Source organism: Silurus aristotelis (assembly GCF_946808225.1).
Source record: "Silurus aristotelis genome assembly, chromosome: 16".
Classification (NCBI taxonomy): domain Eukaryota; kingdom Metazoa; phylum Chordata; class Actinopteri; order Siluriformes; family Siluridae; genus Silurus; species Silurus aristotelis.
In genome coordinates, this window is record NC_139589.1 from 18,187,492 (window position 1) to 18,202,637 (window position 15,146).

The following is a 15,146-nucleotide window of genomic DNA, read 5'->3' on the forward strand; positions in this document are numbered from 1 at the left end:
GGGACAGGACCATGTTAAACACTGTGTAGCATCTCCTCTTCTTTTAAAAGCAGTCCATAAGTCTGGGAACCAACAAGACCAGTTGCTGGAGAGGAATGTTGCCCTGTTTATTTCTGATACATAACTCTATCTGGTCAACAGTTTTGTGGGGGGTTTTTTCCCATATTTTTGTGATGACCCTGTCCCATCATGTTGCTACCATCAAATTCAAAATTACCTTTATGTTTATGAGATTTATGAGATATGTGATTTGCAAATCATTGCATTTTATACAGCATCCCCATTTTTTTTTTAATTGGGGCTCTATAATCACCAAGTATAATCATCATAATGTAGGTTTTGTTCTAAGTCTTAAGAATGCTTCGGATGATCAGTATAGATCTAAAAAAACCCACTTTTAAACATTGCAAATGGCATCTTTAACGTTTTTTGATTCAAAACAAAAAAGAACATGGAAACTGTAATGAAATATACAGTATACAAGATTCAAACTAATTTTTCAATATTAATAATATATTAAAAACCAGACACATTGATTCCATTTCATTTAATTGACATGTACAAGTAAATGTTTTCAGCACAGTAATCAAATACTACTAAAAATAATAATAATAATAACAGCTGACAACAGGTATCCAGCAAGTCCTTAGGCCTTGAGAGCACTGCTTCTATGGAACATCATTGGACAACTAACAGACAAACAAAGACATGAACTAATTAAGCATTTGTACATAATAGGCTCTGTGTGCTGGTTCAACACACTGCATATTTGGGGAAAAAGGACCGGAAATGAAAGGAATTAATACTCACAGTCTCATAGTCATTTACATAAGTAAATTTCTGTTCTCTGTAAAAGTGCCTCTTTTGCATGCAAGTTAGAGAAATCCAATCACACACCACATTTACCTGGACAACCACAAAAGTCAAACGTCCAGGATGAACTTCATATCTTGTTTTAAGCTGTTATAATAGAATAAATGCATACAGAACAAAGAAATGCACAGAAACTATTTATTTACACATTTTCTCACTATTGGTTATCAACCAAAATGCCAAGTGTAACTCCGAGGAAGCTGAAGAGATCAGTGGAACAGAAGAACAGCCATAGCCTGGACACTACACAAAGCTAGGCTTTATGAAAATGGTCAGCAATATAAAATCCTATAGAGCACTGGCATAGAATGCTACATTTGGCAAAGGCCAATTACTGTTTATCACCTTAATGATAATTAATCCCACTGTGAAGCATAGTGGTGGTAGCATCAGGGAGTTAACCTTGGGCCCTTGGTTACTTCCTTGTGTAATGGTCTCCCTATCCAATCACAAACGTTTGGTGGAAAGTTGTAATGGCACAGCGAGTAGGAATTTGTCCTGGCTTAGCCTTTTTACTCTTTTCAATTATACACTATTCCAGTAACTTTCCACTCTTTACTTCTTAAGTTTCAAGATTTAAGTTTTATTTGTCATATGTACAGATGTCAGTGACAGTTTGTACAATGTAATTCTTAAGTGAGGCTCCAGGCAAACTACAGCAATATTAAGTATTAACATTAAACAACATAAAAAAGGTAAAAGTAAAAGGTAAAAAATGAAAAAATTAAAAAAAAAAAAAATAAATTAAGGTAAGGTAAAAAAGGTTTATTTTAAGATTCTGTCATTTACAAATCCATACACTTACCAGGCCAAGGAGTGCCAAGCCAGCTCCGATGTTGAGCAGGGTTGGGATAATGTTGAATTTTCCTGCCTGTATAAGCACAAAGAAAGAAGAAGAAAAAAAAAAGCTATCAATTATAAATCAATTCAGTAATTTTTGTAACAGACCTGATTAAAAGTCTCACATTTCCAAAGACCATAACATCAAATCGGATGCCGTAGCCTTTGATTAACGTCCTGGTCTCCTGGCCATCTGCATTGGTGTAATATTTTGCAAATCTGTCATTTAGACAAACAGCAAATGAGAAAAATGTAATACAGAAAATACAGTTATTGTGACAAATATCAGAGATACATTTCTGTATCTCTAAAAGAGTAAACCTGAAGTTGTATCCAGGGGCAACGTTGTCCGGATCCTTATTATCCAATCTGCGGAAGGCATATTGAGGGACGCAGGACTTTTCGGACAAGTCCAGATTGCAGTGCCAGTGGATCTGCACTCCCATCACTCCTCCCTATGGACAAAATTTGATTCATTAATGTCTATAGTTAGCACATTTATTTCCAGTCATCATCTATATTTTAGGAATGATTTTAATATTTGAGCTTCCATCATCTATAAGGATAGAGCCAAGGTGGATCAATTTGGATCAATCCACTAAAAAAATGTTCTACAGTTTAAAATAAAAAGAAAACTTTTTCACTCTTTCATCAAACATCAAAAACAGACTGCTGACTTTTTCGTTGGTGCTTCAAACTTTTCCACAGTTACAGAGAATTTGTAAAACCAGTTATTGTACAGCTCATGTATGAATTGTTTTAATGTAGTCATGGCCTTAGCACAGAAGCTTGTGTTTGGCAGAAACCCAGTTCTGCTTATCATATGACAAAATGATAAAATTCCCACAGTGAAGCACGGTGGTGGTAGCATCAAAGAGTTACTTTGGTCTCTTAGTTATTTTCTTGCCTGATTCCCTCCTTATCCAATCACAAGCCTTTGGTGGAATACATACCTAAAGCACTGAAAAATACTGCCTTAATACTAACGTTTTTTACCATTGGCGCTTTAACCCCTGAATACTGAATTGGTAAAACCCTGGTTATTGTACAGCTTCTGTATGAAGAATTATTTTTTTTATTCCTATCAATTTATTAATTTACTTTTACATATATAGTTTTAAATTCATATAATTGTTTATATGTAGTTTTTGTTCTGTTTTCTCATATAATAATAAAAAAAAAATTCATACCCTAAATTAGCTTTTTTTCCTACCTGCACTGCCATGGTCTGGAAATCTTCATTGGCTTCAGACACAATGTCTTTGAGTCTAAAGATCGGGCAGTCTGGATCCGCCGTACGGTTAAACACACAGTGCGAGAGGTAGGAGCTGTTTACATGGGGCAGTATGTTTCGCCTGTTAAAAAAAAGAAATAGTCAGGTAAAATGACAATATTGTTACTGTTGAAGTATTGTATTGCCTAAAGTTTCAACTTACTTGTTGAAATTGAATTTGGGGAAGCGAATGTTGTTCTTTATCAGGACTGTGAAGTTTTCTGCTTCTGCTAGCATTGCAGGTCTTAGGGACAGCAAAAAAGGTTGAGCGTATTGCACTGATTCACAATATTCACAAACAATTAAGTCTATTAGTCATTAATTACAAGTAGAACAAATAAAACATGAACTCATTTTAATCAATCTACTAGACATTACAACCAAAGTGAAAGAAGAGAGGAGATTTTAGTAGACTGCCTTAAACCCACATTCAAACATGGAGGTGAAAGCTTAATGGTTTGAGGTGAAAGGAATACTGAAGCAACATGGCTACCATTCCATACTCCTAGACTTCACGTCTTCAGATTTTTGGTACAATTTCACTGAACTAGACAATGACCCGAAATATTATTTAGAAACCAAACCGTCCACTGGAGTGTTATCTCTCAATCAAATGACCTGCCCAGTCCCTGCACCTAAATCCTAGTAAACTGCTCTGGGATGAACTGGATCGTAAGAAACATTCAACTATACAACCAACATATTCTAATTACTAAGACATTAGTGACCACCTTAAACATTTTTGCACATTTTACAAGAGGTGTGGCAAAATATTTGTTTAAATGTTTTGGAGAAACTAACTGCCCAGATGCTGCGAGTGAGTATAGCATTATTCATGCTAAGGGTGGATATTTCCATGAGAATAAAAGTTTGGTCAAAGTAAATCTTCACATCATTCAATGACCTAGTTTGTTGTATATAAAGAAAAGAAACATGCATATCTCTCTCAAAAACACAAAAGGCGTTTCCAAACTTTGACACGCACTGCAGATGTGAAAAGCCGAGGCTGTAGTTTATGTTGTATTGCTTCATCTGGATGCCTGACAAAAAGCCCCTGAGCCCAAATTTAAAAGAAAATAAATGCAAGCACTGTCCATCATGTAATACCTCTAAATAAAGTCTACCTACTTTAGTGTGCAGCACTTCTATCTTGTTTTCCAACTAGAAAAAGTCACATTAGGTGTTACTGAGCTTTAGTAGAGCTGCCATGAAATGACCTCGGATTTATCAGTACAGGGACATATACCGCAAAGTGCTTATGGGGAAACTCCTCAGACACATCCCCTGTCTCCATGTTATTTCATGCTCCATTTTGGCAATGTCATGTTTTTGTAGCATTTTGGAATCAGGTGCTCTTTGTCATAAAAAAATAAAGTAAAGTGATAATAGTGAAGTGATTTAAAATATGAAACTATTAAAATATGATTTATTTTGAGAACCTTATTGGCTATAATCGAAAGCACTAAAACTGTGCATTAAAAATATATATTTCATATACTGAAAAATGTTACTTCATAATACATTCAAGCTGAGCAAAAAAGATATATTTTTTAATTAGTAGAAATGTACTTTGGTGGACTATTGTCTTTCTCCAGCGGACACCAGGCAAACACCTCACACGTCTTCTCTGTCTTTGAAAAGTCCACACACCTGCCTGTCTGCACACCTTGAAGTTAAAAAAATAATAATAATTATATAGGACTGTGATGAAACAACACTGTTCTACAAAATAAAACAAAACAAAAAAACAGTTTTAATAAAAAAAAAAAAAAGACATCTGTAGCCACTGTTCTATAACAGAGATGAATGTCAGGGTGAATTCCTTAGGAAACAGTAAAGCATTCCTCTTTGTGCATTTCAATATAATTGGGCATCAACTCGTGACCAAGACCCCATGTGGAAAGCCAGTAGCTTGTATGTGGAAAAAAATATTTTGAGCATCCTTATCAAACCAAAGTTTTCCTGGAGGCTCGGTGACCTTGACTCAGCTGCAGAACCATAATTATATACTTATTTCTATGTACTACTTGGTCCATTTCTGTATACTACAATCATCAGGAGGGTTTGCATCAGATCCAGGGATTGTAGATTGTTCTTGCCAGACATTAACAGACAGTGCTGATAAACAGTAGCACTGAACTTTGAGGATTAAAAATTGGAAACAAAAAACTGCCGAGGACACAATCACTCACTGTACTGTTAATCTTCATTACATAAGATAAGAATGACTGAAACTCACCACAGATCACAGGAGCAAAAGGAATGTCAGCAAGTAGTATTTCTCTTTGCGTGCCCAGGAGGTAGCCATAGATTGCATCAAAGAATGTAAATATAAACAAAGAAGACACCCTAGGTATGTTAAAGTCGATTGCTTCAGTTATGTACTAGGCTAATCTGACTTTGGACCTGAAGCCCTTTCATAGTTTTTCCAAAAGCACACAGACTTACTAATTCGTCATCTTCCGAATAGCACTCGAGTGACTTGACTGGACACAGAGCTGATCTAATCTTTGGCAAAAAAGCTGAGCTCATGACATGATTTAAACATGTCGTTAATGCAGACAATGTGCTTACGATAATTCACAATCATCTGGCTGTAGTGTTGCCCATCAAAATATTTATTTGTAACTATTAATGTTTGAACTGGCAAGTTGCACAAACTGCTTAACATTAAATCTAAATCCCAAAGCTGGACCATCAGTTTGCATAGAGGTCAAAGATATTCCACATCTGTAAGTAAGTGTAAGACAGTTTTAGCGGTCACTACAAGAAACAGAGAAAGGGACCATTTAAAAACACTGCTCACAGTAGAAGATAATTGTTTTACACCCAGTATTTCACACCAAATGTTCTTTATTAACTTCTAACCACACACTCAACCCCAACACCAAGTGGTTTTTAAAAAGAAAGCCAGTTTGAGGAAGCTGCACGACTACTTTCATTGTTGGTCAAAGCATTGCAGATGACACAGCAATTTTATAAAAAAGAAGTCTAATCACATATTCTTCTTATGCAAAATCCAGTCAGGTACTTTTATCATTGTATTATATCTATGCCTCTTTCTTGACTTAAGACTACACTTCATCCAAACTTCAGATGCAATATAAGAGACCCATTATCTTCTTTGGCACTGAAACCTGCATAACTGCATCTGCTACTGTGGTAGTGGTGCACAGAGGGTTGGAAATTACCACCTTGAAATAGGCATTTAATCACCTATAGTAACGCATACAAACTTCAGCTTTTCTTAGGGACCCTTAATATCAGCCTGCAGTGCGTTGCCTTTTGGATTTGGATCATCAAAAAGCTCCAGGCTAACAAACTTTATGTTTGGAGATTAAAAGGCAGCCACAGAGTCTGTTTTTGTATTTGAGGTGGTGTTTCATTACATTGTACCCAACAGTTCTTGCATTTGTCTCATGCCCAAAGCCAGCTCCTCTTCAAAGCCACATAATAAGGAACTAATTCTTCTTGACCAAAAGCTAAGCCACCATGCTATCTCCATTTCTTTTCCTGATTCAACTATTGTATTGAAGGAGATTACTATTTTTTTTAAGGGCTTCACACCTTACTGTGACCAGGAGAACATCATAGGATGTGATGAAGAATGAATATTCAGCAGTATTTTGAGCCTAATGCATTCTATTGGCATTATGCTGCACTTAGGAGAAGGATATCTGCAAGCGCTTGCCTCAGTGCTCTGTCCCAAATACTCAGTGATTATTAGGGTGAACAGTTTGCAGGGAAAAGGAAAAAATGTGTGTGATGAAGCAGGGATTTTTCTTTTTTTATAGGTGACCCACATTATCAGAAGAAGAAGACTGATTTTCTAAATAATCTCAATGCACTGGGAGGTGGACGTTACCATTTCTGCGACTGTCTCGAAATCCTCTCGTACAATCTCGATCTGAGCTGCATGAAGTTTCATTTGCAGGATTCTAGAAGAGACAATATGTAGAATGATTTTATTAAACAAAAGGATATTGGTCAAGTTAAATCAAAATGAATCTTGAAATGTTCTGCTTTAGGACTATTGGGCAATAAATGGCAATTTAGTGTGCAATTCATACTGCAATAATCATTTGAAATCTATTTTAATAGAATTGTGGACTACTGTAAGCATTATTATTAGCACTATTATTATTGGCATAAAGCTTCCAACTCATATAACACTGTGCTCCTTAACTAATTTTTTAGCCAACTTTTATCTGGAAAAGAAAAAAAAAAGAAATAAAAAATACCAGTCTCTAATTAATCTTTATCTTTTGTATCATGGGGCATGTGTTTGTTTTATAGCTATACATAGTCTAGTCTATGCTGTAACTGATTAGCCGGTTTTATTCGTAATTTTTAGGATTCTGTTGATGGACTTTTAAAATATATTTTTTAATTAATGCCAATAATTAATTCAATAATTAATGTAACTTGAAGATCAACAGATTAAACAGGTGGTATCATATCTGACAGTATAATCCATATACAAAAGTGCAGAAATCATTTACATTTATGTAGCTGTTTTTATCCAGGCCAAAATTATAGAAATGTTTATACAAAAATTTTGTTTATACAAGTGAGCAGTGAAGGACCAAGGAAGAGCAGATTGCATCAACCTGTTGGAAACCTAACTTTTTACAAATTGCCACAATTTTCAAAAATCCTTTTATTAATTTCTTGCATAAACCTCTCACAAATTCCTCTAAACAATTTACATATCATCTTAATTTATTAATAAATTCATATCCAGCTCAAGAAATGTGGTTTGCTGTGTATAAATAGGAAGTATATAGTATACACATTGAATGAATTTTGAATTATGAAAACAAAGAGTCTATATACTTATTTCCCCGTTCATACATAGAAGCAAATTGTACATGTTTTGGACAGTGGGTGGAGACCAGAGGAAAACCATGTTGACACAGGGAGGACATGCACAGGAAATGGACTCTACAAATATTAATCTATGTTCAGGATCCAACTGGGGCTCGGACTGTGGAGCTGTAAAGTGAAACCACTACTCCCTTAGAACCGTGTGAAATCAGTGTTAGAGCAGAGCCTCTACCCAAAATGTTTTGTTTAAGTAAAACAGCACACACTGCAGTGACTGCTTTCTGTTCACCTCTTGCTAAGTCCTGCTAAAGGGCAAGAAGCACAGTGCATGCAGCAAGCACAAATACTACTTAAAGTTAATTGAGGACTATGCTATTATTGTAGATGATTTCCGTAACTATTGTACTGCAGTATCACAGGGTATTTCAGTAATCAGGAATTAAACCCACCTCAGCACATCGTGATTGTGTCTGGTTTGGTGTGATGTTCAGGTTTGTCAAAACAAAGAATGAATTCTCCTCCTGACAGAAAAAACACACACACACACACACACACACACACACACACACACACACACACACACACACACACACACACACACACACACACACACTTCATCTCTCAATTTGGAAATTTCCTTAAATGTCTAAAATTGCCTTTTAAAAGAACCAGAAATAAAATTATTACAGACCAATAAACTTGACAAACCCACCAGCCAAAAAGTACAATCGTCACTTCCTTTTGCTATCTACAATGGTACACACTGTGGTAGTAGTAGAATGCAAGCAAATGCATCAAATGAAACCACTAAACATGCCAAGAGATAAGATATATAGTTCATAACTTGCTGCTCGGTGAAATATGAAATCAGCGATTGTAATTGACTTGCCATTAAACCCGTGATGACCCATGTGGGGAGGAATGCGTAACAGAGTGGACTCATACAAAAGATAGTATTGCATTACTGATATGCAGAACCCATTGCCAAACATTTGCTTAGTAATTAAGTGCTAAATCTAACTTCCTGTTGCATTTCACCTTTATCTTTGCATTGCAGTCGTGCTACACTGAAATGCAATCATTGTCCAATTCTCCTCAGCTGAACTCATGTATTGCAGCACTGATTACTCATCTCGGTCACTTTTCACTAATAATTAGTTTTAAAAAGTGTCAATATGACTGAAATACTTGAATCTCAAATCAGAAACTACACATTAGTTTATCCTAATATCAAATATGTGACTGCTTATCTATCTTGCACACAGTGCACAGTGTGAGAAATGCACAGTGTAATGCAACAGAATGGTGTGGACTGCAGTTCAAGATGAATCGCAGTCATGTTAAAGAGCATTTATTGCTAAAAGAAAAATAATATGCTTTTTTTCATTAACAGATCAACTGATAAGAGCAACTCTGTGACAGGCTTTTTTTTTCTTTTTCATGGTGCAAATTCTATTTATTTGTGTAGTGTTTTTAACAATGGGCATTGTTCCAAAGAAGTTTTTAACAGGGATAAAGAGGTTATAAAATCAGAATTTATATGTTAGTGCCTATGTTTATCCCTATTTTTGGCACCGATGACAATTGTAACAATAGCATTTCTGTATTTATGTTTTTTTTTTACACAAGTGTGAATTTGTTTCACTTTGGCACACAGTGCTCTCCAACACCACGACGCTAAAGTTAACTAAATACTAACATTATCTAAACATGGAGTTCATCTTCCAATAAGTTTGTGCTCAACCAAAACCTGACACCCAGTGTAGCTCATGTTGTGGATCCCTAATATTTAGCAGTTCCAACAGATCGATCAGCAGTGCTAGCGTGTCTGTTAGTCTTATGTGCTACCAAAGCCCTGCTTTACAAAGGACAAGGGAAAGGGAATTGTTGATTTAGACTGCATTAAAACTTTTCTCTGGCACTGATGTAATAACTTCCAGATTGTATTGATTTATTTGAAAAAATAAAAACACCCGACATGGAACACTTATAAAAGTACATCATGCTTTTATGGGGTATAAAAAATGATTAATGTTTTATAGCCTGAAAGCATTCATACTATAGAAAGCCTAACCTGTAAAAAGACCAACATGAAGTCTGATTAAATCATTTTGAAGCACCCCGAATCAAATTTATTCCCACTCCTTCATCCTGAATTCCAATGCTGTTTTACCAACATTTCCTCCTGCTCAGTTTGCCAGTAAAAATCTTTTCATGATTGTAAAAGGCCTTCCAACACCTCTAATAAACCAAAAAATTGTTAGTCAAATACATAACACTAATAAAATGGTGGGAATTTTAATCAAATAATTGCTGATTAATATTATAATAAAGCAGATTATTGCTTGAGCATTGTAAATCAACAAGCTTCAACATTAGTATGCCAAAAGATACAGTATATGCTTTAATATAGTAATCAGTGTTTAAAATTAGCTTTTATTTTAGCTAAAAAAATTTATATTAGCCAAATTTTGTCAAGCTTGTGTAAAAAAAAATAAATAAATAAATAATTTATTTAAAACCAGCTAATTATCAGTACATGACGACCAATATAACGGTACATCACTCTGCCTGGTGTTTAGCACATTAACTATTTAGCAAGCGAAACAGAAAACTAAATATTAAAACAACGTCTTTACTTTAACTCTACTAATAACATCTTATTAAAAAAAAACTTGCTTCCCTCTACACACTTCTCTTCTAAAGTAGTTAGAGGAAGTTGAAAACAGTAGTGGAACACAGGGCTTGACCATAACCCAGGGTGTTTTGCTAGGTTCTCTTCCCTCAGCACGGTACCTTTTCTTTCTTAGAACAATGGACTACCTGAGGGGGAACAATGTAGTCGGCCTCGTCCCAAACCCGCAAGCCCAAGTCCGATGTGTTGGTCAGAGCGATACCTTTCACCTTGATAGTGACTGAACTGATGACGGAGTCAGTGTCCTGGTAGCCCTTCTTCAGAACACACACATATCTGTGCAATAATATTCAGATCAGCAGGCAGACATTAGAAACAAATTATTCAATACAATACAATCAAAAATATTATTGGTGGATAGATAAGATGGTAGGATGGAGTTGAAAGGAATGAGAGAACTTTTGGTTTTCGTAATGTAACATTTCAGAAACTCAGATGATGCAGAGGGAGAAGGAAATGTTTTTGGAAACAATTATACCTGTAATATAAATAAATCATTTAAAATGACATTTTAAACAAATTCACACTTATACAAGACTGTAGTTTTAGTGCTCTTCTATTGGCAAATAGGATTTAGGTCATTTTAAGCTCTCTATCTGAAACATTTGAGTTTTTTGTTGTTTATCAGATGGATCTGTACCTATGTTTAAAATATCGCTTAATTTTAAATACATATTTGTACATATCTGTGACAGAAACAGCACCACAATTATAGAATCACCCCAAATTAGTTCCTTTAGTCAGTGTTGTTAACATAAAGACTTTCTTTCAAGATCAGTGATGATTGTTAAGCCTCTCAGACTGTCATTTATCAATGCCATTTTCCACAACCATTCAGTGATCACCGTTATTTCCCTCGACCAATCAATGATCACCATTCTTTCCCTTTAACCAATCAATGATCACCATTCTTTCCCTTTAACCAATCAATGATCACCATTGTTCCCCAGTTCTTATTATTCCCCTCAACAAATCAGTGATCACTATTAATCCCCTCAATCAATTAAAATTTTTATTGTATTACAATAAGTGAGGTTTTTTTTTTATCACTATCTGTTTACTCTGTTTATTTCATGCCTGCTTACTAGATCTCCCTCTGCATTCTTGATAGATAATGCAGTATTTTGTTAAAGCGTTCTGAGTTCCTTCTTAAATGAATGACTGTAATTTACATTTTCTTATATTCGAAATTTCTTCCTTCTCCATATACCCTTATTTAATATGCACATTTTCTGATGAAACAAGAAATATGCAAATGAGTCCATGGCGTCATCAGGCGATTTCTGGTAAACTTCCTGAACTTTTTACTGCTTGTGACTGGGGGTGAATTCCAAGTCGTATTTTTTTTTTTATCTAATTGAAATCAGTGCAAATACTTAAAACATAATGTTAAGATTTTAAAAAGACACTTACCCTACAATATAAGCTATAACCAAAGCCTGACCCAGGCGGTTAATCGCTCCCACTTTCTTGCTCTGGATTACCAGGATTTTAGGAGTGAAGTAGTCGAAGAAACACCTGGTAACGGCAGAACACGCCATGCTGTTTTTTCTATTTTAAAAAAAACAACTTATTCCAGTTCAATTAGCTGAAAGGAAAAATAACCGTGTAGTCAAATACACAATTCCTTCTCCTTCCTTTCGTGAAAAAGTCACATGTTTAGCTGCTAATTAACACAAATTGCACTAACAAAACCCGAGCACTATATAAGTCCTGCTGATCTCTGTGCCTGACTGGAATAACTTCCTTTAGCGTGATACTTTACTTTCGGTTTCGACGAAAAAGATGATTTGAGGAAAAAAAACAAAACAAAAGGGTATTTATTAAAAAAATAAAAAAATAAAAAAAAAAAGGTGATTTTAAAATGGCTTCTCTTTTTGTACTACATAAATACACTATTTTGTGACCCAAAGTTTGGGGCTTTGTTTGTTTGCAAAGATAGAGAAGTGAACAAAGGCGCCATGTTGTTTTAATTGAACTGAAAATAATTTTTGTTTCGCTAAAAAACATCGCAATAATATACAGCATTTGGCTCAGTTTTTTATTTGAATGATTACATTCTTATTAAAACGCTTGTGATGTCGCCGGTAGATGGCGATATTTCATGATTAGTTGGTGTATGTTCAATACTTCTCATTCTACTCAGGCTCTCAGAGGAGCTTCGAGCCTGTCCCACAGAATTCAGAGGGACATGCTGGGCAGGGTGCCAAATCTTCAGGACACAATTGCACACACACACACACACACACACACACACACACACGCACTATGGACAATTTGAAAATGGCAGTCAGCCTACAAGCATCATTAAACTGTGGAGGAAACCAGATTACCCAGAAAACATGCAAGAACATGCAAACCCCATACACACAGGGCTAACCACTAAGACCACCAGTTTGTGAGTCTTCGTGTTGAATTGTACACCTATTTGAAAAGAAAAGAAATATATTGCCAAACTTTGACTGGGGTAAAAAATCTAAGTACCCAGAGAATAATACCAAAACACAGGGAGAACATGCAAACACTATGCACACTTAGGCTAACTACTAAGCATACATGACCCCTGTCTGTGAGTCTTCATCCACAAGGTGGTAAAGTTCTTGAATGTTACAAATACTTGAAAATAAATTTTATATAGAGTTAAGTGGATTGGGGAAGGAAACCAGAGTACCCATAAATCCCAATGCACAGGCAGAACACGCAAACCCCATGTACACTGGGTTAACCACTAACCCTCCATATTTAAAGAAGAAATCGAATATTGAGCAAATCCTAATTTATGCCTGATCCATTCTGAGGGGGATCTTATCAAGTGGCTGCACCTGAGAATTGTAACACATGTGCTGAATAAAGATGCACTGTGGATGGAACCACTTAGTAATCATGAAGATGGCTTTCAAGTTCCACTAATACAAACCGTCTTACTACGATAGATAAGGATTACAATTGCAAAATACAGTCTCCATCACTGAACAGTTCACCAACAAAATGAACTTCATGTTTTACACAATTTTCTAAATTCCTGGTTACACAACTGCATCTTTTGAGCATATAGTGTGCAGTTATAGAAGGAAATTGTGTATAACTATACCTTAGGTTATAATGATGATGATGTTGCAATGTCTTTTAAGTTTCCCACCATCTCTGCTGGCTTGCACATTAGGGAAACTTCTGGGGATAACTCTAGCAGTTTCATATGTATATTCCCATGTATATTTTTTGAAAAGCTGCACATAAAATTAAATGTAATTTAATTAAATCAAATCCTAATAGAGGATTTATTCTCTCTTCAAAGCCCTGTTAAAATCTTTTCCAAAGTTTTATACAATCAGTATAAACACAATAGAGCATTAGAAGCACCTGAGAGTTGTTTCTTGATTACCAATATTACCTGATTAAATTCTTAAAAATAGATATAACTCATATCAAAAACCTAATTGATGCGAAATATTGCATAATTGTAATATTATGCATCTCCAGTCATAGCATATAAGAATAATAAGCAATTGTGGATTGTTTTTCTGCTTATATTAAACAGAACAAGAAAATTAATACAGCATGTATCCGAATCATGATTTATGTGCTTATTATAAACCTTGTCTTGCATAAAGATTATTCTGCTTGAACTTTTACACATTGTTTCCTGAGTTACCTTTGGCCTCTGTTTACTTTACTGACTAATGCCCTCTTGGGTATTGACTTCAGTGTATGAGCTCAACTGTCTCTCAATGCCATAGCAATTTTTTCTCATTTTTTAAAATAATGGAATTAATGGTGATTCATTATATACCGTCAGAAAGATACTGACTCTTGATTAAATGATTAGTCAGCAAATAAATGTCTATGTTTGATTTTAAATGTAGAGAATTGTATACATTTGTGGGAAAGATAGCACCTACAACTCCACCTCCCTTCTTACTTTATATTGCCTCATTCTCATTCCCTGCTCTGAAACTATTTTAAGGTACAATCATCAGTCATTTTAATAGGAATGCTGATATATTTATGCAAAATGTACGAAAAAAAAACCAACAAAAAAACATGCCGACTAGCATACTATTGTTATCCATAGTTTGGTCTGAAAAAAGATTCAGTGAGCAGTGAATCTGTGGAAATGTCTTGTTGATGCGAGAGGTCAGGGAACATGCAGATGCAAAGAAGAATGTGGCAGCAACACTAATAATCACTCTTTAGAAACCATGGAGGGCCGAAAAGCATCCCAGAACACTTAACATACAACATTTTTGAGATAACAACTGAAATCAGCAACTATGTTAAAAAAAAAAAAAAAAAAAAAAAAAAAAAAAAGGCTTAATTGCTTTCATGATCATCTACATGAATAAGATGTACAGGTCCCAGCAACATGGATGTGTAGCAATAAAAATCTTAAACTAATAATTATATTTTCCTCTTCAAACTTTAGTTGTAATACCTCAACTGATTATTAGTTATATTGAATACAATTTTTTCTTATGCATTTCAGTTGATGCAACTGATGCATCTGTTGCCTTCTAATTATTGGTGTATCAGCTACAAATAAATATATTCATTATTCATTATTGACTCAGTTTAAATACTGACCAAAGTCACTGTTCAGCAGAAGCTTTGCAGCAACTAGACATATTCTAGACCTGAATC

The 15,146-nt window shown here is 35.1% G+C and overlaps 1 protein-coding gene across 2 annotated transcripts; it reads right to left on the reverse strand.

Moving 5' to 3' along the window:
* Window positions 1–532: 532 nt before the first annotated feature.
* p2rx4a (purinergic receptor P2X, ligand-gated ion channel, 4a) lies at window positions 533–12,255 on the reverse strand. Of its 2 annotated transcripts, none has more exons than XM_083564263.1 (12): window positions 11,922–12,255; window positions 10,637–10,784; window positions 8,263–8,334; window positions 6,852–6,924; window positions 4,556–4,652; window positions 3,150–3,230; window positions 2,927–3,068; window positions 2,035–2,168; window positions 1,839–1,932; window positions 1,679–1,744; window positions 811–906; window positions 533–689 (listed from the first exon to the last, which is right to left on the reverse strand). In XM_083564263.1, the coding sequence occupies exons 1-12, from the start codon at window positions 12,047–12,049 to the stop codon at window positions 669–671; spliced, it is 1,152 nt and encodes a 383-aa protein (XP_083420389.1). In that variant the 5' UTR covers window positions 12,050–12,255; the 3' UTR covers window positions 533–668. The 2 variants fall into 2 exon arrangements, with proteins under 2 accessions (XP_083420389.1, XP_083420388.1); XM_083564262.1 differs by having other exon boundaries at window positions 10,610–10,784; window positions 11,922–12,248.
* Window positions 12,256–15,146: the final 2,891 nt, after the last annotated feature.

Bases quoted from the DNA above. Each gene is read 5' to 3' on its own strand.
- p2rx4a (XM_083564262.1), bottom strand. From the start codon at position 12,049: ATGGCGTGTTCTGCCGTTACCAGGTGTTTCTTCGACTACTTCACTCCT. The intron at 4,653-6,851 runs GTAACGTCCACC...TTTAACTTCAAG, and splicing joins TCGAGACAGTCGCAGAAATG to GTGTGCAGACAGGCAGGTGT. The intron at 1,745-1,838 runs GTGAGACTTTTA...GTGCTTATACAG, and splicing joins ATGTTATGGTCTTTGGAAAT to GCAGGAAAATTCAACATTAT.